This window comes from Mustela putorius, unplaced genomic scaffold (genome assembly GCF_011764305.1).
Source record: "Mustela putorius furo isolate JIRA1106 unplaced genomic scaffold, ASM1176430v1.1 tig00000997_pilon_pilon_pilon, whole genome shotgun sequence".
NCBI classification, from domain to species: Eukaryota; Metazoa; Chordata; class Mammalia; order Carnivora; family Mustelidae; genus Mustela; species Mustela putorius.
In genome coordinates, this window is record NW_025421527.1 from 3,943,794 (window position 1) to 3,968,460 (window position 24,667).

General features: G+C 58.3%; 1 protein-coding gene and 1 long non-coding RNA gene across 5 annotated transcripts; both read right to left on the minus strand.

Moving 5' to 3' along the window:
• Positions 1 to 14: 14 nt before the first annotated feature.
• LOC106003421 (SLAM family member 5-like) lies at positions 15 to 21,973 on the minus strand. 4 transcript variants are annotated; one of them, XM_045086693.1, is made up of 6 exons: positions 15,653 to 15,736; positions 14,549 to 14,690; positions 5,076 to 5,468; positions 3,652 to 3,948; positions 3,460 to 3,534; positions 15 to 2,234 (listed from the first exon to the last, which is right to left on the minus strand). In XM_045086693.1, exons 2-6 carry the CDS (start codon positions 14,619 to 14,621, stop codon positions 2,146 to 2,148), a joined length of 927 nt encoding a protein of 308 aa, XP_044942628.1. In that variant the 5' UTR covers positions 14,622 to 14,690; positions 15,653 to 15,736; the 3' UTR covers positions 15 to 2,145. The 4 variants fall into 4 exon arrangements, with proteins under 4 accessions (XP_044942628.1, XP_044942629.1, XP_044942630.1 ...); XM_045086694.1 differs by lacking the exons at positions 14,549 to 14,690; positions 15,653 to 15,736 and adding an exon at positions 21,837 to 21,973; XM_045086695.1 differs by lacking the exon at positions 15,653 to 15,736 and having other exon boundaries at positions 3,460 to 3,506; positions 14,549 to 14,823.
• LOC123393741 lies at positions 17,707 to 21,198 on the minus strand. Its single transcript, XR_006608562.1, has 3 exons — positions 20,953 to 21,198; positions 19,527 to 19,906; positions 17,707 to 17,972 (listed from the first exon to the last, which is right to left on the minus strand). It is a non-coding gene; the product is annotated as an uncharacterized LOC123393741 (long non-coding RNA).
• Positions 21,974 to 24,667: the final 2,694 nt, after the last annotated feature.

Sequence of the window (24,667 nt, forward strand, 5' to 3'; positions counted from 1 at the left end):
GGTCTGAACAAAGGTTGCAGTTCTACGTAATTGTCATTAGGATTGAGGATCAAGGCATAAACACGGCTAAGAACAACACTGAAAATTATAGGGAAACACTATGTACAAAGCACTTGAAGAACTTTCTAAATGCGGTGAAATAACACGGACCAGACCAGGATGAGGGAGCTCCCGGAGGAGGTCCTGGCGCAGGTGCAGGGAGAGAGGCCTGCCATGGGAGAGAAGGGGAGGGACCTGGGAACCAGGGCTCACTGGTGCTCGGACCCCAGAGGGGAGGCAAAGAGAATGCAAGGTGACTTCCAGGAGTTCGGCTGAAGCAGCTGTAGGACGCTGTGACGTTCCTGAGCTGCAGGTATCGAGAAAGCCCAGGGAGGAGCCGGTGTGGGGGCGGGGAGGCAGGAGCCGGGCACTCAGCGCTCCACCTGGTCACTTGGCTTTGAGAGCAGAAGTTCATCAGGCAGTCGGGGTGGGGGTCCCGTCAGGGCTGGAGCCGCTGCCTCAGCATGGCCGGGCTGCTGAGAGCCACGATGGAGGAAATATGGCCAGGGGAGAGCCGAGGGCCTGGCACTGACCAGCAGAGGAGGAGGGTCAGAAAGAGAGACGGAGAAGGAGCCGCTGGGGACACCTGCTGAGTGTGCGGTCACAGAAGCCAGAGGAGAAAAAGAACTAATTATAATTATACTAAAAAATTCAGAGTGGGTCCTAGACAATGTCATTATTTGGACAATAATGTAATCCTCTCTTGTGACTCATAACAGAAGCAGGTGTCAGTCTTCCTGCACTATCCCAGGCACGCAGACCCCAGAATCTGGTCAGGTCCTATATGGGAACCCAGGGGCATGTCTTGTTATATTCAGGATGGCTCCCAGTTCCTGCAATCGGGCCAGAGCCGTGAAGGTGGATTGGGTGTCGGGTTGTTCACGACAAGCCCCTACAGCCGCCCCTGAAGTTGTGGTAATGACATAACTTTGGGAAAACTGCCAAGGTCAGGGGCCGGCTGCTGAGGTGTGAACCCTGTTAGCAGGTGGGAACTTAGGGACCGACTCACTGACCATCGGGGAGGGAGAAGGGCTGGAGCACGAGTTCCCCAGTCCCCAGTGGTCAGGGATTTAATCAGCGGTACCCACGTAACGATGTCTCCAGAAAACCCCAAAAGATCGGGGTTCAAAGGGCTTCTGGGTGGGAGAACACACAGGCGCTGTGGGGGAAGGGCTCACCTAGAGGGAAGGCAGCTCCGCACCCCTCCCCACATGCCTCATTCTCGGCCCCTCTGTCACCCGGCTGTTCTGAGTTACACCCTGCAAACCAAGCTCTAGGCTGGAAGGGACTGAGTCCCCGTTGTCGCGTGAGCTGCTCCAGCAAATAACCAACCGGACAAGCAGCTCATGGGAACCTGCCAGTCACGGCAGGCGCACAGAGGCACAGACCACAGCTTGCCTGGCGTCCCAGTGCTGGTGCCGGTGCAGAGACCTCGAACCCTACCCCGTGGGGTCTCACCTGAGCTGCAGGGACACGGCGTCAGGACTGCTTGAGACTCTAGGACACTGAGTAGGGATGCAAGAACCACAAAGGTGCCTGGTGTGGGGAATGACCCCCCCATCCAGGGTCAGCCGCGGTGTGGGGGGGTCTGGGGCTGAGGAAGACACACGGCAGGAGTTGCTCCCAAACCGACGCTTTCCCACTCGGACGCTCTTTCCCCTCTGGGGTCCCATGGACCCCTGGAGAATTTTTAAGTTAATACTGCGTTGTCCAGAAAGGGTACAGAGGCACGGAGTCCAGAAGCTGCAGGCAACTGGGATTGGCACCCGGGCACAGAGGGATTTGGGAGAACCCAGGCTGCCCCATCCGCATCCCCAGTGTCTCCAGACTCCTGCTTCCTATTAGATGCCACAGTCAGGGTCCCTGGGCTCCTCCTGTGATCCTGCCCTGAGTCACACACAGATGGAGGTTGACTCTGACCCTGGGAACCTGTTCCCTCCCTTCGCCTCCACGGCCCCACAGCCACAGCCACAGCAGCGAGCCTCCTGCAGGGACATCCCCCGAGCAGAGAGATACAGGACAGGAGCCCAGGGTCCAGTGAGGGATGGAGAAGTGCAACCTGCCTCTCCCAGGCTCCATCATCTTCTTCCTACTTGTCACATAAAGTCATAGTAGAGCTCCGAGGACCCCCAGCACAGGAACAACAATCCATGGGATGACTCCCTCGTGGACAGAAGAGGCTTCTCCAGTTGGATCTGCTCCATCACACAGAGAGAGTGAGGAAGGTTAAGGCGACAGAGAACTGAGGACGCCCACTGCCAGGCACATGGAGACTCTGAAGGGACCTGGTCAGGAGCTCGAGAGGGAGGAGCATGGCAGAGGCTCTCACTCAGCCCGTTCCTGAGCTCCTGCTTGGGGCCGGGGTGCTGAGAAGAGCAGGACATGGTGCCCGCCCTTGAGGAGCCCCTCAGCAGGGGGAGGGCTGACACATGCCAGGGGCTGCCAGCCAGAGCCATCCCAGGGCACTAGAGCTACAGCTTGTACCCAGGTCATCAGGGAGGGCCTCCTGGAGGAGGTGATGGGCAAGCCTGGTCTTGAGGGAGGAGTAGGAGATTGCTGGATATTCAGAGTGGGTGAGGCATCCCAGGATGGAGACCCACGACCAGGAATGGCTGTGACAAGTCCGCAGCCCTCAGAGCTGCCGGCACCCACTGGGACATGCCAGAGAGGGACCGTGTAGGGGAGCCTGGTGGGAGGAAGAGAGGGAGGCAGGAGCCTGTTTCCGGAGGGACCAGTGGGTCCCTGAGCCATGAGCTTCCTCTGGGATGAGGGATACTAAGACAGTAGGCCCTCCAGCAGCTGGCAGATGAGGGGTAGAAGGAGGGGGTCTCACAAGGAACCAAGTCATTCATTCATTCATTCATTCATTCAGGGACACACTAACTGTGAGCAAAGGGCCTGAGGCCGAGGCCGGGACAGGCATTCCAAGGAGCAGCAGACATGGCCACTGCCCACCAGGGGTTCAGCCGGCACAGGACACTAATCCTGGGCCAGAGCATCAGCTCCCAGGGTGGGGCCACTGACCACTCCTTAGAGGAGACGAGGTGTGAGGGCAGGACAGCAGCAGCTCCTGCAGGGCCCTGAGCCATCGAGGCTGCGGAGCCCTGTGCAAACTCTGTTCATGCTGGGACTGCCCCCAGCACGCGGCCCTGTGGGACTGCCCGGGTCACAGGCCCCCAGAGCCAGCTGCAGGGAGGGGGTCCCTGGATGGGAGTAAGTGGGGAGTGGGGGACTCCTGACTTGGAAGGGCTGAGGGCAGAGGGAGGGGCCTGAGCAGAGGCTGGCAGCCGAGGAGAGCGGGACACATCGGGAACGCAGGCTAGCAGGTGGGTGCGACGGACCCCGGACGCCCCCAACTCACTTTTCCTGAAAACGTCTCTAGGCACACAAGGAAGGGTGGATGAGGGCGGGGAGAGGTACCTGCTGCGTGCTGCCGGGACCAGCAGGGCTGAGGGCTGGGAACAACACTGAAGAGCAGACGCAGGTTGGATGTTCCTGCCAGAGTCATGGACAGGACAAGCAGCAGGGGGTGACATAAACATGGGGGACAGAAGCCGCGAACCTTCACCCTGAGCTGCGGGAGAGTCCCTCCCCTCTGGCAGGTGCACTCACCGCGGCCACAGACGTCCCCAAGGTCCTGGGAGGCAGCTTTCTGGTCCGCCTGGTTGTTGACCACACAGGTGAGGCTGGGGCTGGGCCGGCTCAGGGGCAGGTTCACAGCCAGGGTCCAGGGGTTGGGGGCTGGTCCTGGGGCCGGTCTCTGCGTCAGCTCCCTGGGGAGACCCTTGCTCTCCCAGGACACAGTCAGGTCCTCCCTGGTTTCCGTGGTGTTACACTCCATGGTGATGTTGCACCAGCCTGGTGTGAGGGACAGATCTGTGGCCCGGATCTGGGGACGGGGCACAGCCTCTGGGGAGGGAGGGACAAGAGGACAGAGTCTCAGGTGAGTGTAGAACATCACAGCTCCTGCTTCCTCCTGCGGATTCTCCCTGATGCTCTGACTTCCTCCCCGTTAGGACAGTGAATGCATTTTACAGATAACAGGGAATTGACCCAAATATACAGCAGGTGTCAGTAAGGAAGGAGCCACTGAGTTCAGCTCTATGTGATTTCACTAGACTGAGCACTTTTTCCCTAGATTTCACTAGACTGTGTCTTAAAATTTGCCCTTGATAAAATAAATGCTAGAGCCACCTAGCTGAAACCCATTAATTCTATGAGAGTGGGGTATGCCCTAAAAAAGGAGAAGTTGGGACAGGATTTGTCCTAGTCCAGACCATGGCCCTGTTTCTCCTGCTTGGATGGTTCCCAGGATGGCACAGCCTGTGGTGCCGATGGCCACGGGCCAGCTCTGGGAGCCAGAGATCAGCCGTAGGCTCCACCAGAAGAGGCCGCAGTGGGGGACACAGTGGTGGTTCCAAGGTATGCACACTCCAAGGTGGCTGTAACAGGCACCGAGCTTGGGGTCCACCCAGGAAGACAAGGGACAGACTGACAGTCACTCTTGGGGATCTCCAGGTCCTGAGGGTGCAAAGTCCCCTCTCTCTGGGGCAGGACGTCTCCCTGTGCAGGGGGGAGGGGTGCACACAGAGCGAGCTGCTCCCTGAGGGTCTGAGGAAGGGCTACCCTGTGAATTCTCCTCCATCCGTGGGGGTTCAGAGGGGGACCGTGCAGTCCGTGAGTGAGCTGACTCGGCTGGACTGAGAAGGACGAGGGGGCGGGGCAGGGAGAACCACACGTGGGATTCCGGATCCCGCTAGGTGACGAGTCTCCCCCAACCATGGCCACGTGCTGACCCTTAGAGCCTGAAGATGTCATAGGTTCCAGGACAAAGGGGAATTGAGGCTGAGAACCTGCTGATGGTAAACTAGGGATGGTCTGGATTCTCCGGTGACCACATGACGTGTAATTTCAGGGGAGAAGATCGAGTCCAAAGGCTGCGGTCTAGAAGGAATCCTTTAGGGGATGCTCAGGGACACTCCCAGGGACTGAGAAAGGGGGTCAGCTCTGGTAGAGGGGGAGGGTCCGCCACATACCGTAGACCGTCAGGTGGAAATTCCGGTCATATTGTCTTCCTCTCGTATAGGACTGTCGAGCCCGGTACAGCCCACTGTCCTCAAGGGTCAGGTTGTCAATCCTCAGGGTCGTTGTGTTGACCACATGGACCCTCTTCTCGAACTTGTCCTGGAAGTTGACCCATTCTGGAACATCTCTCCCAGGAAACACATACAGCATGACTATGTAATTGGATCTGGATACGACGCCCCAAGACATATTCTCCAGCTCAGATTCTGGAGGTAATTCTGGATTTCTGATCACTGGAAACAGCACAGAAGCTCCTTGAATCCCCTTCAGAGTAACAGGGTTTCCAGAATCGTCCATGGCTGACCCACGGGCTCCAGGACGCTGGGTCACAGTGTTGCAGACACCTAGGGCATAGGACGCAGAAAATGTGAGTGGTTTTTTTAGGAATAAAGGAGGAAACCCTAGAACCCATCTTCCTGAAATCCATCCCGTGTGCCCCCTTGGGCACAGGAGATGCCATGAGTTTGAGGCAAGGCTGGAATCCCTCCTGGTCCCAGGGGAGTGTCCCCTTGAGCAGGTCACAGGAACTTGCTCATCTGCAGTGTCCTGACCCCTGACAGCGAGAGGACGAATGTCAGGAGATCTCGGATCTGAAGCACGAGCACCTTTCGGGGGCAGCACCGAGAGCATTTCCACAGGAGGCAGGTTCTCACGGGGCTGCAGAGACCCCTCGTGCCCACGGACCGTGTGAGGTCTTGGAGGGGGTTCTCTCCTGGGGACTCCCCTCTAAGGAGCAGAACACCGTTAACATGATGGACGGCCCTCAGGGACAGCAGGTCTGACAGGAGTGTGACCGTGTCATGCTGTGACCCTGTCTCCTGCTCGCTGTGACGAAGTCTGCCGCTGTGTTGTGGGCAGCGCCCGAGTAGAGACCCTCATGGGGAGGGACAGAGGGCAGCCTCTGGCCACCAGTCTGCAGGGTCTACCCTCATGGAAGTGCTTCATTTAACAGCTGCCACGGCCTAAACGGGGCTCTTGCTCCCTCCTCGTGGGACAGTTCTATTGATGTTGTCCCTGCAAACACTAGCAGCTTGGGATGGATTCTCTGCACACAGGGACTGAGGGACGTCAGCTGGGGGGCATGTCCGCAGCCATGGGTGTGTGGACTCACACCCAAGACATACGTGTCACACGTGAGTGTGTAATTCTGGTTTTGTGATCACTTAAAACAGCACATGCCCAACATGCATGTATGCGCTTCACACGCGTGTGTGTGGACAGCACGCATGGCTGTGTAGACACTGGGGTAACCCATGAGAGGTCTATTAGACCAAAGGCAGCTCCATCTCAGCCTCGGACAGACCCTGCTCATCGGCCTCCTGAGAGTGACCCCAACCGCTCTCCCCCCAATAATGCTGAGGTTCCCAGCGGCACACGGCGATCAAGCTTTCTGCCCTTCGCCAGGCTGATGAGAACATTATGTCCCATTATATCTAAGGAACATTCCTCCTGTGAATGAGCCTGGTGGCTCCTCATGAATTAACAGACAGCAAAACACTATCCTGTGTGACCTGGCTCCCGCCCTAGATCAACACACGCGAAGCTCATGTATGTAGAAATATGAAAAGTTCCGAGCAGCAGAAGAGCCCCAGTCCCAGGGTGTCACCGCTGGAGGCCCATAGAGGGGACCTTTCACAGAGGAGGGACTCCCTTGGCAGGGAGAGGGGGAGAAAGACCTGTCCTGGGTCACCCGGGTCAGAGTCAGACTTGGAGCTTCCCCTCCCTCAGCCCAGAGCTTCCCCTGCACGGAGCTGCCCTGCCCTCCCCCTGCTCCCCCTGCCCCAGCCAGGGCTCCTCCCTCCCAGCACTGCTCTCTGGTCAACAGTCTTAGCAGGTCTGGGGTCTCATTCTCCAAATATTGTCCCGGGAGAAGGGACTCAAGTACTCGGCGGGCTTTGGCAGGGTGGCGACGCGAGGCTACGCGGGTTAACCGGCGCCTGCTGGAAAGGGGGGAACCCGGGACAGAGGAGGCTCAGCCCCCAGGCTGCAGGGGAGGAGCGGCCCAGAAGCTGGAAGCCCACTCAGGACGGGAGGAAGACCCGACAGTGCTCAGATCTGCAGACGGTGCTGACCCCAAGGAGGGCAGAAGGTCAGGGGCAGGTGGCTGTGAGCTAGAGAGTCCGAGTTTATGTAAATCAGATGGAATCTGACTTTCAACCATCAACATAGCATTTTGTCCATTTCTCTCTCTTTCTTCCTCACTTTCTTTCTCCATCTTCCAACCCAGACATTTACGTAGGAAACTGTGTGATAGCCCGTCTGTCTCGACGCTGATGAAACTGAAAGGAACAGAAACACCACATGTTGCCGACAGGAAGGTCCCTCTGGGAAGGCTCTTCATGCCTTGCCTGCGGACGCAGTGCCCTGTTCACACACGCCCTGTGATTCTGGAATTTCCAAGAATCCCTGCAGCTCGGACGGGGCTGCTGCGCTCACACAAAACAGTGTGTTGGGCTGGCAGAAAGGGCTGCTTAAGATGGCGAAAGTTCCCGCCACAAGCCCTGAGCTCGGACAGCAGAACAAAGGCCCAAGCAGGAATCTGAGACCCCCGCCCCGGGCTCCAGTGGACCAATGGGACCCCGACGAGCAGGCGAGATATCCGAGTAAGGGAAACTTGCCAAAAGACCCCTGAGCTCCCCTCCAAACCCCTTAAAAGCCCTCTCCTCCCTGCCTTGGGCGCGACTTCCGCCACTCTGCTTTCCAGAACCTCGCCCGACGGTGCCCACCTCCTCCTGGCGCCACTTTCCTGGCTCCCCTTCTCCTGAGCCCTGAAACTTCGCCGGAGAGCGTTTTTAATAAATCTTGCCTTGCACCCACTTTGCACCCACTGCTCCCAAAGACCCGGACCTCTCCTGCCTGTCTCCCCTCTCTGAACCCCCGGAGAGCTTCACCCACCCACCGACAAGAGGGCCCTGGTTCCTCCTCCTCCTCCTCCGTACCGCGATCCCTTACCCCAAGGTCCCTTAAGTTCAGGATTTCTGAACCGGCCCCCTCATCTGCCCCTCCCCCTCCCCCCCCACTCCTATCCCAACTCCTGACAAATTTATCCGCAGTAAATGGGAAACTCCAATCAAAGTTTACTGAAGGTCAAATAGGCTCTTGTTATTTGTTAAAATCTGCTAGCAAAGAGATGACTAGAACTGATGGTTAATTGTGTGTCTCAGCGTTTTCATGGGTCATTCTTAAGGTCGCTTGCAAAGTCTTTGGTAACCGTTAACCGAATGGGATAAAGTACGAGAGCGAGAGCGCTGGTCGCAGGAACTATAGGTTTACGCTTTTGAAATCTGTTGGTAAACATCTTTTGTGCTTCACTGAATTCTGTTGTAACAGCCGCAGGGCAGGGCTACTGTTTGAGCTAGATCCTCTCGTAAAGAATGGAAGGGGAGACGGATCACCTCCCATTAGCCAGGGATACCCAAAGGGGAGGTGTCCAGCCTGTTTGAATCTGAAGAGTGCCCGACTGTGTGAATGTGTCTGTGTGGCTCCACCCGCACTAGGGCTCGAAAGCCCCCCCGCTGAGTTAGTCTGGCCCCTAAGGGAGGTTGCTGGAGCTGAGGGAGTTGTCCAAGTTCATGTGACCTTCTCTCTACAGGACCTTTCCCAAATTGAGAAATGTTTGGGCTCCTTTTCGGCCAATCCTGATAACTATATCAAAGAATTCCAATATCTGGCCCAAGCCTATGACCTCATCTGGCATGATTTACATGTGGTCCAGACCACCACCCTCCCCACAGAGGAGAGGGAACGCATCCAGGCTGCTGCCCGGGAGCACGCGGATCAGGTCCAGCTCACTGATGCTGCCATGCCAGTTGGAGCCCAGGCGGTCCCCGCTGTAGAACCGGGTCGGCATGATCAGGATGGCCAAAGTGGCCGCCCGCGCCATGACCGCATGGTCCAGTGTCTCACAGCCGGCATGCGGGCAGCCTCTAATAAGGCCGTCAATTACAAGATTAGGGAGATTGTCCAGGCCCCTGACGAAAACCCTGCCATGTTTCTTAACCGATTGACTGAGGCTTTAACCCAGTACACTCGCTTGGATCCTGCCTCCCCTGCGGGGGCCACTGTACTGGCTACTCATTTTATCTCTCAATCGGCACCAGATATACCGAGAAAGTTAAAGAAGGCTGAGGAGGGCCCTCAGACCCCCATTTCTGACTTGGTGAAAATGGCATTTTAGGTCTTTAATTCCCGTGAGGAGGCGGCTGAGCTTAAATGACAAGCCAGACTCCAGCAAAAGGTTCAGTTGCAGACCCAAGCCTTGGTAGCAGCCCTGCGGCCGGCCGGCTCCGGGAGCCAGCAGAGAGGGGCAACCAACCGCACCACCCCTGGGGGGCTTGTTTCAAATGCAGGGCTGAGGGACATTGGGCTTGCCAGTGCCCCAATCCAAAGCCGCCAACTCGGCCTTGCCCTCAATGCCATTTGATGGGCCACTGGAAATCCGACTGCCCTAACCTCGGGGTATCTTCGGCGCCTCAACGTGGGGGATCCCTGAGACAGTAAGTCCGGCCTTTCAACTGCTTGAATTGGAGGAGGACTGACGAAGCCCAGACTCGGCCACCCTCTCACCCAGGCCGAGCCCAGGGTTATGCTCCAGGTAGCGGGAAAGTCCATCTCTTTTTGCTGGACACGGGGGCTACCTACTCTGTTCTGCCTTCCTACTTGGGACTTCCTCGAACCTCACCAATTATTGTTACGGGGATCGATGGGACCTCCTCCAACCCTAGGGTGCCCCTTCCCCTCACCTGTAGCCTGGATGGGTTTCCCTTCCCCCACTCGTTCCTAGTGATTCCTTCCTGCCCGGTCCCTCTACTGGGGAGGGACATTCTCCAGAAACTGAGGGCAACTGTCTGCCTCTCCCCTTCCTCCCCTCTATCCACCTCAGCCCGCCTCATCCTACACCTCTCCACTCCCTCGACCCCCGCTCCAGGTGACCTACCTGCTGTAGACCCTCAGGTGTGGGACAGCTCAGAGCCCATCATCGCTTCCCATCTTACGCTGGTTAAAGTACAGCTTAAGGATAACTCTAAGTTTCCCTCTCAAGCTCAGTTTCCTATTTCCTTAGCCCACAGCCGGGGGCTAAGAATGGCTTAAACGTCAGGGACTCCTGGTCCCCATCAGTTCCCCCTGTAACACCCCATCCTCCCAGTATGCAAGCCCTCAGGGGCTTATCGACTGGTGCAAGACCTTAGGCTTATTAACGAGGCCGTGGTCCCCCTCCACCCAGTCGTTCCTAACCCCTACACCCTATTGTCTCGCGTTCCCCCAAACACCTCTCACTTGACTGTACTGGACCTAAAAGACGCCTTTTTCACTGTCCCCCTGCACCATGATTCTTATTTTCTCTTTGCCTTCACCTTGGAGGATCCCAACACACACGTTTCTGGACAACTAACTTGGACTGTCCTACCCCAGGGGTTCAGGGACAGCCCCCACATTTTCGGCCAGGCCTTGGCTACAGATTCCCAGCAGTGCGCCCGTAAGGCCAGCACTCTACTACAGTATGTGGATGACCTCCTCCTCTGTAGCCTCTCCCTCTCCGTCTCCCAGGATGACACCTCCACCCTACTTAACTTCCTGGGGGCCAAGGGATATCGAGTCACCCCTCTTCCTACTCTACAAAGGAAACACAAGTCCTCCAGTCCTGGGGAGGAAAGATCGGAGATAAGGGGTGGATCTACATTCAGGACAGGATTGCCCTGCCAGGCAATCTGGCGCACACCTTTAATTACTGAAATCCGGGGTCCCTCCATGTCAGCCCATGGGCTCTCCACCAACTTCTTCAGCCATCGTTCTATCATCCTTCCTTATCTAAGGTAATCAAAGTTGTCCACGGGGCTTGCAAAACCTGTTCCGCCGTGAATTCACAAGGAAGAATCCGCAGACCAGGGCCTAACCATCAGTTCCGAGGCCATCAGCCCGGGGAAGACTGGCAACTGGACTTCACTCCCATGCCTCACCATAAAACCTTTCGCTACTTATTAACCTTGGTTGATACGTTCACAGACTGGACCGAGGCACACCTCACAGCTCGGGAAACAGCGGACGTGGTGGGTGCAATACTCATCGAGCACATCATCCCGAGGTTCGGATTGCCCCGGACCCTCCAGTCGGACAACGGACCCGCCTTCATCTCCAGTGTAACCCAACAGGTAGCGGAGCCTCAACATAACCTGGAAACTTCACATCCGATACCACCCACAGTCATCAGGTAAGGTAGAAAAGGCCAGCGGGCTGCTCAAAGCCCAACTCACCAAACCTACCCTAGCGACCTGCCTTTCCTGGCCCACACTTCTGCCCCTGGCTCTTGAGATGCCTAAATTATAACCATAACCGCTATTTCTGCTTCTGTACCTTTGCTTGCTAACCCATGAGGAGATGGAAAATTACCAGCAAGCTTTCTATAGGGCCTCTGTAACCACACAACCCCCGCCCAGAATTGAACCTAGCAGAGTGGGCACTCCCGGACCCCCGCCCGGCTCTGGGCGGAGAGGTAACAGCCATCTGGCGCCAGAGAAACCCCCACCCAGAATTGGACGTGACAAAGTGACTGCTCCCGGACCCCCCACCCAGCTTTGGGTACGGGAGATAATAACCATCTGGCACCCCGCGGCTTGACAGGGAGACTCCGGCCAATCCTGAGGGGACACATACCCTAGTGGTGCCAACCAAGCAGTTTGAGGAACGACAGCCCTGTGACCTAACCAATAATCTATTCTCAGCTTTTTCCCGCCCTGTAGTGCACCAGTCATATTATAGAGTTGCTGTTTGATTTTCCCGCGGTATGTAGTGATTTGTTACGAGATACTATGATGTATGCTAAGTCCCTGCCTCCCCAAATAGTGTATAAAAAGTGCTGTGATCCTGAGCTCGGGACCTCTTAGCGTCACCGGCAACGAGTGCGCGGAGGTCCGGGTTCGAACTCGTTAAACGACCCTTGCTGTTTGGCTTTGACTCTGGACTCTGGTGGTTGTCTTTGGGGGGTCTCGAATTTGGGCACAACACTCTCACCAGACTCCGGGCTACGCCGCCGGCCTTTGGGCTTAAGCCCATTCGAATTACTATGCGGCCGGCACTTTCTTAGAAATCATAGCCCTCCGGCCATTTCCCTGCTGCTTTTATCCTGTCTACCTTACCTCACTCGACAGCGACAGCGCAGGGATACCCCTCCCTATTGACTGGCCACTCCCCAACTTCACGGCCACAGATAATATGATCCATATCGGCCCCATTGGGGGAAACATACCTATTACTAATGTGTCCTCCCCCCCCACCACCACCACAGCTGCCCTATCACTAACTCCTCCCTCCCGTACTGTGCTCCCTCGGGAATATTTCTCTCGTGCCCTCAGGGAACCTGTCGCTGCCTGACCACTAATGACGCCCTGGGCTGTATATTCATGCTACTCTCTCCTTCTACCAACATCTACTCCGAATCCCAGCTGCTGTCCATCCTATTCCCCCAACACCCTGGAGGAAGGGCTGCCTTCCTCCCATTCATAATAGGGGCAGGAGTAACCACAGGGATGGCAACCGGAACATCCATAGACTTTGATTACAAACTCTCCCAAGCCCTGAATGACGACACGGAACGGCTTGCTGACTCCCTCACAGCCCTACAGACGCTAAGTCACCAGCCTGGCAGCCTTAGCTCTACAGAACCGACGGGCGTTAGACCTTCTGACTACCGAAAAAGGGGGGACCTGCCTATTCTCAAATGAAGAATGTTGTTACTTTGTTAACCAATCAGGTATAGTTCCTTCCAAGATCAAAGAACTCAGGGATCGGATCCAAGCATGGCGGCGAGACACGTCCTCCTGGGGCCTGGTCCCCTACACCTGGGGAACCTGGCTGCTCCCTCTGGCGGGACCTGTATGCATGATCCTCCTTCCAGTCTCAGTCGCTCCCTGTCTTTTCCGGTACTTGCAGGGTCGCCTACAAGAACTTGCCCGAGTGTCCGTCAATCAACTCCTCCTCCAGCCCTACTCTCGCCTGCCCACTTCCCACTACCCCTATGACGATGTGCTCCCGCCCCCCACCAGCAGGAAGTAGCCAGAACCGAGTCAACGCCCCTGACACCATTATATTAAGCAAAAGGTCAGAATGTTGGGCTGGCAGGAAGGGCTACTAAAGATGGCGAAAGTTCCCGCCACAAGCCCTGAGCTCGGACAGGAGAACAAAGACCCAAGCAGGAATCTGAGACCCCTACCCCAGGCTCCAGTGGACCAATGGGACCCCGACGAGCAGGCGAGATATCCGAGTAAGGGAAACTTGCCAAAAGACCCCTGAGCTCCCCTCCAGACCCCTTAAAAGCCCCCTCCTCCCTGCCTTGGGCGCGACTTCCGCCACTCTGCTTTCCAGAACCTCGCCCGAGGGTGCCCACCTCCTCCCGGCGCCACTTTCCTGGCTCCCCTTCTCCTGAGCCCTGAAACTTCGCCGGAGAGCATTTTTAATAAATCTTGCCTTGCACCCACGTTGCCTGGTGTTGTGTTTATCTCGCCGGGAAAACTTTCCACAGTGCAAACACAAAATTTCTCATTTATTCGTATTTCATTTGTTACACAAAGCAGACAAACTCTGATGAAGTAAGAACCAGGAAATCCGGCATTTGTGGGGGCAGGATGTTTCCAGTTCCCTTTTTGGGGCCCCCGCTGCTTCCTCCCTGCCCCACCCAAAGCCCAGGTCAGCAGCAGTCTCTGGTGAGAGACTCTCACCCCTCACCAGGCTCTCATCCGGGCTCACCCCTACACACGGCAGGTGGGCGCAGACCCTTGAATTCTGGGGTCGCCTTTCCTTCCCTTGCAAACAGAATGTCACTGGATTCGGGACCTCATCTTGCCCAAGGAGCCAGACTAGCGCGGCCCCTCCAGCTCAGACAGGGGCTCTGGGTTGGCGCCTCCCGCACATGGCAGCTGTAGAGGCTGCCGGTCCCGGTGCAGGGGGAGTGCCCATCCCCACCCCAGGTCCCCCAAACCACCCCTGTGTCCCCTGCATCCTCTGTGCACGGCAGGGAGGGGTGCCCATCCCCACCCCAGGTCCCCCAAGCCACTCCTGCGTCCCAGGCATCCTCTGTGCACGGTAGGGGGGGTGCCCATCTCCACCCCAGGTCCCCCAGAGCCACTCCTGTGTCTCCTCCATCCTCTCCACAGGAGGCTCCAGGCTCTCTGGGCCTCAAAGCCCTGGGCTGGGGGAAGGGGGTTCCCTTCATGCTGCCAGGCAGCCGGGTCGGGGTTCCCAGCCTGGCCTCAGCCCAAAGCTCCCTTTGTTCCCTCTATCCACCCCGGGGCTCTGACCCAGCGCACCGCGTGTGCTCCGTCCTCACGGAGCTGCTCCGTCTGGTTCTTCAGCACAGACCCCAGCCCGCCCGGGAGCTCCTGCCTCCCTGCCCGCCCGGCGGCCTCCCTCCCGGGGGTCCCGGGCCACTCACTGAGGAGGAGGCTGGTGAATCGCAGGAGCCAGGAGGCCCCGCACAGGTGGGGGTCTTCTGAGCCGGGGCCCATGGCCGGCCGCCTCCCTGCTGACTCCGCCTGGGCCTGTGAGGTTGCAGAGGAAATACCAGAGCGCAGAATCTAGAAAAGAGGAAAAGCCTTAACCGCAGAGAGCCTTACGCTCCTCCCAGTGATGGGAGAGCCCTTCTCTAGGCCGTCCTTGAGCCTTGTGGGCAGAGACTCCTCAGATAGAGTCCAGATATGGGCAGCTCGTCCCTTCAGGGTGACGGGGACCAAGTGGGCTGTGCCCCTGTCCCATCCCTCCAGGCCGGGGTGAGCCCTCTCAGGGGGAGAAATCTTTGCTTTGGTAAACCCCACCCTCGGGTGGGGCCCAGGGCCCAGGAGGGAGCCCCTAGCAGCTGCAGGCCGGGACCCCGGAGGGTCAGCCCGGACACACTCCATGCTGGGGCAGCCCCCAGACTTTCTATACCTGCAGACACTGATCTCTGTCCCCTCCCGTTGCCCCGTGCAACAAGACAGCCCAGGTCACCAGTCCTCTGTGTGTCCAGGTCTCTGTGATTCCCAAGCAGAAGTTTCTAGGATCCCCCCCACCCCAGAGAGTCCACCAGGACCCACTGAGTTAGCAGGGAGCAGACTGTCCGAACAGTGCGGGTCACAGAGCCCGCCCTCAGCAAGCAGGGACAACTATGAATTCACGTTGTCTGTAAAGAGCTCTCAGCGCAGGACTGACGGATCAGGGTGCTCACGACGGGCCTGGGGGGATGTTGGGATTAACCACAGTTTGCCCCAGAGGCTGAGGTCTGAAAGCCAGTTTGATGTTGTACACATGAAGGGGACAGGGGGGACCGGACCGTCTAAGTCAGGACCCATAGGTGATCTGATGAGCCCCTGGTCTGGACGCTGGGATGGGGCAGAGCCAGGCCCTGGTCTCAGACCTCCTAGGTCACTGATATTTCCAGAATCAAGTTCACTGCAGACCTTGAGAAACCACACTGAGGGCGAGGGAGGCCAGGCCTGACAGGCACACACCCAGGCACAGAGGGACTTGGGACAACCCAGGCTGCCTCCTTTCCCAGCTTCACCTTGTCCCTGTGGTCTCCAGACTCCTGCTGGCTCAGCTCTGCATAGTGGATGCCACCATCTGGGTCCCGGGACTCCTCCTACGATCCTGCCCCTGCGTCACACACAGATGGACGTTGAGTCTCAGCCTGGAAGCCTAAAGCTCCCCCTCCATGACCCTCATGGCCATGGCCACACCTGCCAGCCTCCTGCAGGGACAATCCCTGAGCAGCAAAAGGCAGGAGAAAAGGAGCCCAGAGTTCAACGAGGGTGGGGGGGGGGTGTCTGGACATGGGAAGGAGAAGTGCAACCTGCCTGTCCCAGGCTCCACGTGCTTCTTCACCCCACATCTCTTCCAAAGGGACAGCCCAGCTCCAGCTCCGGGGATCAGCAGCACGACCACAACAGACGCCAGGATACCAGGCAAGTGGGCAGCACCGGTCTGTCCTTGTGGATCTGTTTCCATCGCAGAGAGAGAGTGAGGAAGGTTAAGGCGACAGGGAACTGAGGACGCCCACTGCCAGGCACATGGAGACTCTGAAGGGACCTGGTCAGGAGCTCGAGAGGGAGGAGCATGGCAGAGGCTCTCACTCAGCCCGTTCCTGAGCTCCTGCTTGGGGCCGCGGTGCTGAGAGCAGCAGGACATGGTGCCCGCCCTTGAGGAGCCCCTCAGCGGGGGGAGGGCTGACACATGCCAGGGGCTGCCAGCCAGAACCAGGCTACAGCTTGTCCCGAGGTCATCAGGGAGGGCCTCTGGGAGGAGGTGATAGGCAAACCTGGACTTGAGGGAGGAGTAGGAGATTGCCCGATATTCAGGTGGGTGAGGCATCCCAGAACGGAGAGCCATGACCAGGAATGGCTGTGACAACTCCCCAGCCATGGGAACTGCTGGCACCGACTGGGGCAGGCCAGAGAGGGACCAGGCAGGAGGACCTGGGTGGGAGGATGAGAGGGAGGCAGGAGCCTCTTTCTGGAGCATCCACTGGGCCCTGAGCCATGAGCTTCCTCTGGCATGAGGGATACTGAGGCAGAAGGTCCCCCAGCAGCAGGTGGAGGAGGGGGTTGAGGGACGAGAGAGCTCAAGAGGAACCGAGTCATTCATTCACTCAGGGATGCTGACTGTGAGCAAACGGCCTGAGGCCGAGGCCGGGACAGGCATTCCAAGGAGCATCAGACATGGCCACTGCCCACCAGGGGTTCAGCCGGCACAGGACACTAATCCTGGGCCAGAGCATCAGCTCCCAGGGTGGGGCCACTGACCACTCCTTAGAGGAGACGAGGTGTGAGGGCAGGACAGCAGCAGCTCCTGCAGGGCCCTGAGCCATCGAGACTGCGGAGCCCTGTGCAAACTCTGTTCATGCTGGGACTGCCCCCAGCACGCGGCCCTGTGGGACTGCCCGGGTCACAGGCCCCCAGAGCCAGATGCAGGGAGGGGGTCCCTGGATGGGAGTAAGTGGGGAGTGGGGGACTCCTGACTTGGAAGGGCTGGGGGCAGAGGGAGGGGCCTGAGCGGAGGCTGGCAGCGGAGGAGAGCGGGACACATCGGGAACGCAGGTGAGCAGGTGGGTGTGACGTGTGTCTGTGAGACCAGAATCGGGCAGAGGAGCCCCGAGCCCTGAATCCTGCAGTGAGTTGCTGGCCAGACCCCTCAGATGACAGAGACCATGGACACACCCAGCTCACTTTTCCTGAAAGCCACCCTAGACACACTCAGGATGATGGATGAGGGCGGGGAGAGGTACCTGCTGGCTGCCGCCTGGACCAGCAGGGCTGAGAGCTGGAGAGCAGTGCGGGAGCGACACCAAAGGACAGAAGCAGGTTGCATGTTCCTGCCAGAGTCCTGGATGGGGCGACCATGTGGCAGGGGGTGACAGAAAGATGGGAGACAGAAGCCAAGATCCCTGACCCAGAGCTCACTGAGCTGGAGCTGGGCTGTCCCTTTGGAAGAGATGTGGGGTGAAGAAGCACGTGGAGCCTGGGACAGGCAGGTTGCACTTCTCCTTCCCATGTCCAGACACCCCCCCCCACCCTCGTTGAACTCTGGGCTCCTTTTCTCCTGCCTTTTGCTGCTCAGGGTGGCAGTTCTCTGGTCCACCTGGTTGCTGACCACACAGGTGAGGCTGGGGCTGGGCCAGCTCAGGGGCAGGTTCACAGCCAGTGTCCAGGGGTTGGGGGCTGGTCCTGGGGCCGGTCTCTGCTCCAGGTCCCTGAGTACACCCTCGCTCTCCCAAGACACGGTCAGGTCCTCCCTGGTGCCTCTGGTGTTACACTCCACGGTGAATTTGCACCCGCCTGGTGTGAGGGACAGAACCGTGGCCCGGATCTAGGGACGGGGCACAGGCTCTGGGGAGGGAGGGACAAGAGGACAGAGACTCAGGTGAGTGTAGAACATCACAGCTCCTGCTTCCTCCTGCGAATTCTCCCTGATGCTCGGGCTTCCTCCCCCTAAGGATGGCGATTGGCATTTTACAGATAACAGGGAATTGACCCAAATATACAGCATGTTCTTAAATGGAAGGAGCCACTGCTTTCAGCTCTAGGTGATTTCTCTAGACTGAGTACGTCTTACTAATCTCCCCTGAGATAAAATGTGGACCCCACCTACCCAACCCCTATAAATTTGAGGAAGATGCGGTGTCCCTTAGAAGAAGAAATCAGGGACGGAAAGATATTCCAGGTCAGACCCCAGCCCTAGTTCTCTTGTTCGGATGGTTCCCGGGATGGCACAAGCCCCTGGTGCAGATGGCCACTGGCCCGCTGGGAGCCTGGAGGTCAGCCCCAGGCTCCGCCAGGAGAGGTTATAGTGGGCGACACAGTGGTAGCTCTTAGGAATGGCCTCCCTGAGTGTGGTTGGATTATACCCTGAGCTTGGGGTCCACTCAGGAAGACAAGGAACAGACTGACAGTCACTCTTGGGGATCTCCAGGTCCTGAGGGTACAAAGTCCCCTCTCTCTGGGGCAGGACGTCTCCCTGAGCAGGGGGGAGGGGTGCACACAGAGACAGCTGCTCCCTGAGGGTCTGGGGAAGGGTTACCCTGTGAATTCTCCTCCATCCGTGGGGGTCTAGAGGGGGACCGTGCAGTCCGTGAGTGAGCTGACTCGGCTGGACTGAGAAGGACGAGGGGGCGGGGCGGGGAGAACCACACGCAGGATTCCGGATCCTGCTAGGTGACGAGTGTCCCCCAACCTTGGCCACATGCTGACCCTCAGAGACCATAGGTGTCGTAGGTTCCCGGGCAAAGGGTAACTGAGGCTGAGAAATGCTGATCCTAAACTAGAGATGGTCTGGATTCCCCGGACATGCCCCATGTGATCACAGGGTCCTCACAAGTCGGAGGAGGCAGGAGAGGAGGTTGGGGGGGAACGTGGAGCCAGAGGGACTCATCCCACCAGTGCTACCTGGGAAGGGGGAGGAATTGGCCACGATCGAGGGATGCCCCTAGAAGGGGGGACAGGAGCAGAAGTGGATTCTCCCCGGAGCCTGCAGAGAGGAGCACAGCCCTGCTGACACCTGGACCTCATGGCAGAGGCTCTGGGGTCTGATTCCTGCCCTACAGCCCAGGAGGACCCCAGGGAGTGGTGTGGTCAGCCACTGCAGCACTGGACAGTAAGAGTCTCACTAAGGACCCTGAGTCCTACGGGGACAATGAGTGTTACGGCAAAATCCCCGTTTCCCCCCATTCTGTGTTCCCTCCTGAAGCACAGACGTGACTCGTCCCTGGTGTGAGTCTCAGCTCTGCCTGCACTTGTCCTGACCTCACAGCATCGGATTTCTGGGGAGAAGATCGAGTCCAAAGGCTGCAGTCTGGAAGGAATCCTGCTAGCGGGGCGCTCGGACACTCCCGGGGACAGAGGAAGGGGGTCAGCTCTGGGACTCGAAGAGGGGCCACCACGTACCGTAGACCGTCAGGTGGAAATCCCGGTGATATCGTCTTCCTGTCGTTAGTTAACTTGAGCCCAGTACAGCCCACTGTCCTCAAGGGTCAGGTTGTCAATCCTCAGGGTCGTTGTGTTGACCACATGGACCCGCTTCTCAAACTTGTCCTGGAAGTTGACCCATCGTGGAACATCTCTCCCAGGAAACACGTGCAGCATGACTAGGTAATTGGATCTGGATACGACGCCCCAAGACATCTTCTCCAGCTCAAATTCTGGATTTCTGATCACTGGAAACAGCACAGGAGTTCCTTGAATCCCCTTCAGAGTAGCAAGGATTCCAGAAAACTCCGCTGCAGACTCATGGGCTCCAGGACTCTGGGTCACAGCGCTGCAGACGCCTAGGGCATAGGACACAGAAAACATCAGTGGTTTATGTAAATCAGATGGAACGTGACTTGCCACCTTCAGCGCAAACTTTTGTCCCTTTCTCCGTTCTCCTTCCTCGGTTCCCTCCGTCCCTTCCTCGCTGTCTTTCTCAGTTGTCCCGCCGCGACGTTTACGGACGACACTGTGTAACTTCCGTGGGTCTCCGGCTCAGTACAACAGGGACAGTGGAGGAAGCCCACACGCAGACAGGACGGCACCTTGTTACCGTGGTCCCCGCGCCGTGCCCGCCTCATGGTCTGATGAGGAAAGACCCTGTTTGCCAATGTCCTCCGATTCCAGAAACGTCCTAGAATCCCTGTGGCCCAGGGAGGGGTGTTTCCCTCGAACCAAACATGACAGACCGTAACAGCCTGCCCTGCCCTCCTCAGGATTCAGCTCTGAGGATCTCAGTGTTTTCTCCTAGTTCTTATTTAACGTGTTCCGCAGAAGCACCTGGTCTCCCACGAAGTAAGAACCAGAAAGTGGGGCCCTGGTTAACACAGTGATAGAGGAGCCTTTTCGGAGCCCTCTCTGTTTCTCTCCTGCCCCCCTCCCCCACCTCGAGTCACCCCCACCGAGAGGCCAGGTCAGCAGTCTCCCGTTCCACCCCTGCACACGGCAGGTGGGCGCAGACCCTTGAATTCTGGGGCTCCTGTCCTTCCCTTGCAAACAGAATAATTGTGGAATTTCCAAGAATCCCTGCAGCTCGGACGGGGCTGCTGCGCTCACACAAAACAGTGTGTTGGGCTGGCAGAAAGGGCTGCTTAAGATGGCGAAAGTTCCCGCCACAAGACCTGAGCTCGGACAGCAGAACAAACAACAAGCAGGACTCTGAGACCCCCGCCCCGGGCTCCAGTGGACCAATGGGACCCCGACGAGCAGGCGAGATATCCGAGTAAGGGAAACTTGCCAAAAGACCCCTGAGCTCCCCTCGAGATCCCTTAAAAGCCCCCTCCTCCCTGCCTTGGGCGCGACTTCCGCCACTCTGCTTTCCAGAACCTCGCCCGAGGGTGCCCACCTCCTCCCGGCGCCACTTTCCTGGCTCCCCTTCTCCTGAGCCCTGAAACTTCGCCGGAGAGCGTTTTTAATAAATCTTGCCTTGCACCCACGTTGCCTGGTGTTGTGTTTATCTCGCTGGAAAAACTTTCCACAGTGCAAACACAAAATTTCTCATTTATTCGTATTTCATTTGTTACACAAAGCAGACAAACTCTGATGAAGTAAGAACCAGGAAATCTGGCATTTGTGGGGGCAGGGTGTTTCCAGTTCCAGTTTGGGACCCCTGCTGCTTCCTGCCTGCCCCACCGAGAGCCCAGGTCAGCAGTCTCCCGTTCCGGGCTCACCCCTACACACGGCAGGTGGGCGCAGACACTTCAATGCTGGGGGCTCCTTTCCTTCCCTTGCAAACAGAATGTCACTGGATTCGGGGCCTCATCTTGCCCAAGGAGCCAGACTAGCGCGGCCCCTCCAGCTCAGACAGGGGCTCTGGGTCGGCCCCTCCTGCACACGGCAGCTGCCAAGGCTGCTGGTCCCCTGTGCACGGCAGGGGGGGATGTCCGTCCCCACCCCGGGTCCCCCAGAGCCGCTCCTGTGTCTCCTCCATCCCTCACCGCAGGAGGCTCCAGGCTGTCCCGGCCTCACCCCCCTGGGAGGGGGAACGGATTCCTTCCAGGCAGCCGGGTCGGGGTTCCCAGCCTGGCCTCAGCCCAAAGCTCCCTTTGTTCCCTCTGTCCACCCCGGGGCTCTGACCCAGCGCACCGCGTGTGCTCCGTCCTCACGGAGCTGCTCCGTCCTCACGGAGCTGCTCCGTCTGGTTCTTCAGCACAGACCCCAGCCCGCCCGGGAGCTCCTGCCTCCCTGCCCGCCCGGCGGCCTCCCTCCCGGGGGTCCCGGGCCACTCACTGAGGAGGAGGCTGGTGAATCGCAGGAGCCAGGAGGCCCCGCACAGGTGGGGGTCTTCTGAGCAGGTGCGCATGGCCGGCCGCCTCCCTGCTGACTCCGCCTGGGCCTGTGAGGTTGCAGAGGAAATACCAGAGCGCAGAATCTAGAAAAGAGGAAAAGCCTTAACTGCAGAGAGCCTTAGGCTCCTCCCAGTGATGGGAGAGCCCTTCTCCAGGCCGTCCTTGAGCCTTGTGGGCAGAGACTCCTCAGATAGAGTCCAGATATGGGCAGCTCGTCACCCCTTCAGGGTGACGGGGACCAAGTGGGCTGTGCCCCTGTCCCATCCCTCCAGGCCTGGGTGAGCCCTCTCAGGGTCAGAACTCTTTGCTTGTGCAAATCCCACCTTCGGGTGGGGCGCAGGGCCCAGGAGGGAGCCCCCAGCAGCTGCAGGCTGGGACCCCGGAGGGTCAGCCTGGACACACTCCATGCTGGGGCAGCCCCCGGACTTTCTACACCTGCTGATACTGATCTCTGTCCCCTCCCGCTGCCCTGTGCAGCAAGACAGCCCAGGTCACCAGTCCTCTGTGTGTCTAGGTCTCTGTGGTTCCCAAGCTCATTCCCTGTGAGGGGCAGCGGGGCTCAGGGTTTCTGTCCATGTCAGAGATGAGCAAAGTCAGGACCCATAGGTGATCTGATGAGCCCCTGGTCTGGACGCTGGGATGGGGCAGAGACAGGCCCTGGTCTCAGACCTCCTAGGTCACTGATATTTCCAGAATCAAGTTCACTGCAGACCTTGAGAAACCACACTGAGGGCGAGGGAGGCCAGGCCTGACCCAGGGCAGCCTCTCTCCCATCTCACACCCACGAGTAGAGGACATAAGCCTGTGGTGGCATCTCTGCAGCCTCTGGGGTCCACAGCGGTCCTTTGCTGACCACAGCCACCCCCTGCACTGGCTGAGTCACACTCAGACCAATACCTTTAGCCCAGCTCACAGTGGGAGTGGCTTCTCCCACACTCAGATTCTTCTAGAAAATTTCATCCCACCTGGACACAGCTCCCTGGTGGGCAGAGAGCTCACCACCCCCAGCCCCAGTCACTAGAGGTTCGTGTGGTTTCCGTGGTGCTCTGCTGTGCAGGAGAAAGATCGGGCGGGAAGCCATGGTTGTGGGGAGCGCCTCGCTCTGCAGGGAATGGTGGGGAGGGAATCCGTGCAGGGGAGGTGGGGGTCTGCAGGTCCACGGGGGGAGGACGGCATGGCAGCTTCCAGAAAAGGAGGCTCCAGAACCTGGCATCTGAGCTCTGAACACACAGCTCTCGGGAGCCTCTGATGGCTGTCCTGCTCCGGCCAGAGTCAGGTCTCCCCCAGATGCTGGTGCCCCTGCGTGCACCCCACATCCCCAGCCAGTCCAACCATCCCAGTCTGCACCCCATAGGATGGGGCGGTCTGGACAGGAGGACACGCTCTCAGGAAGAAGCTGGATCTTTACGGAGAACTGGGAGCTGGTTCCAAACCCCGTAACAGGAGAACACTGAGAACCTGATGGGCAGGAGGGACCCATGGGCCCCACTGACCCCACAGTCAGAAGAAACCAAGGCCAGTCCTTTTGGGCCTCGTCCAGCGACCTCATGATGGAGGATGTGTGCCGCAGCATGGCAAGGAGAGGGCCTTGCGTGTGTGGAGTTTTTGCCTCCAATAAACACACGTAGTCCTATTCCCTGGGCTCCCCAAGGAGCACCCCAAGTCGCAGGTCAGCTCTTGCCTTGGCCATCTGGAAACCACTCCCCCTCCCCGCCCCACCCCGGGGTCCATCTCCACCTGTGGCTCTGGTGTTCTTAGTTTCTGGAAGGCGAACCTTCCAGGTGATGCTTAGGGATTTGGAAGTGTTGCCGGGGAGTCCCGGTGCTCTGCATTTTCCTGGCATCTCTGCCGGGCGGCTGTCTGCTGGCTTCGTGCCTAAGGAAGGGGTTTGGCCCTCCTGTCCTGTGAAGTGTCACCAGCCTGGAGAAACTGTGAAACCCGGAGAAGGTTGGAGGCCCCATTTAGCCGAACTCGGAGCCCCCAGCTCGATACCCAGACAAGAGGTCCGACCGCGTCCCAGCAGGGTTGTGTCAGGTGCAATTTCCCCCCCGTCATGGAGAAGATACCGCTCGGTGCCCCACCGCTGCACCCCGACGATATCCCAGCTTCCAGAACAAGATCAAGAAACTGACAGGAAACAGCCAGTGGGAGCATCTGCAGGGGTCTCCTCAGAGGAAGCCAGCACCTGTCCCAGGGAGAGATCACCTGACACTGTGGATGGTGACCTTGACCGTCTGCCCCCGGCACTGCTTGTCCACGATGTGTCATTAGTGCTTTGAGTCCTTACCCCCACTTCTAAGGGAATGGCCTCACGTTCACAGGCTTCCTTCCTGTTTGGTTTGGCAAATGTGAGTGTTTCTCTAGGAAGGGGCTCTCGAGCTCTCCTCAGATTCTCCGAAAGTTCCGTGGCCCCAAATGGAGGTGTCAGGACCCTAACCAGGCCAGCCAGGAGCCCCCAAGGTCCCTTGCAGCTCAGTCCCTACTCCCTGCTATGGACTGAGGCCCCATGGGGGTCACCGGTGAGGGAGACAGAAGCCCTCCCCTGGGGGGGGGGTCAACTTCCAGCAGGGGAAGGAGGGGACAGGACACTTCCGGGGACTGGCACTCTTAACTAGGTAGTGGTCAAGGGAACAGTCTGGGAATCTGAGGGACAAGTAAGGACTGACTTAGGCTTTAAACCAGGAGCAGGAAGGGGAGGGGACAAAGGCCACAGAGTCGGGGACAATTTAAGTGAGACCAGGAGAGAGTCGCAGGCATGACTGGGAAGGTGGC

Coding starts and splice junctions, on each gene's coding strand:
- LOC106003421 (XM_045086694.1), bottom strand. CDS start 21,909: ATGCGCACCTGCTCAGAAGACCCCCACCTGTGCGGGGCCTCCTGGCTC. Junction 3,535..3,651: donor TGGGGACGTCTGTGGCCGCG/GTGAGTGCACCT, acceptor TGACTCTGGCAG/GAACATCCAACCTGCGTCTG. Junction 2,235..3,459: donor GTCCCGGCAGCACGCAGCAG/GTACCTCTCCCC, acceptor GTGATGGAGCAG/ATCCAACTGGAGAAGCCTCT.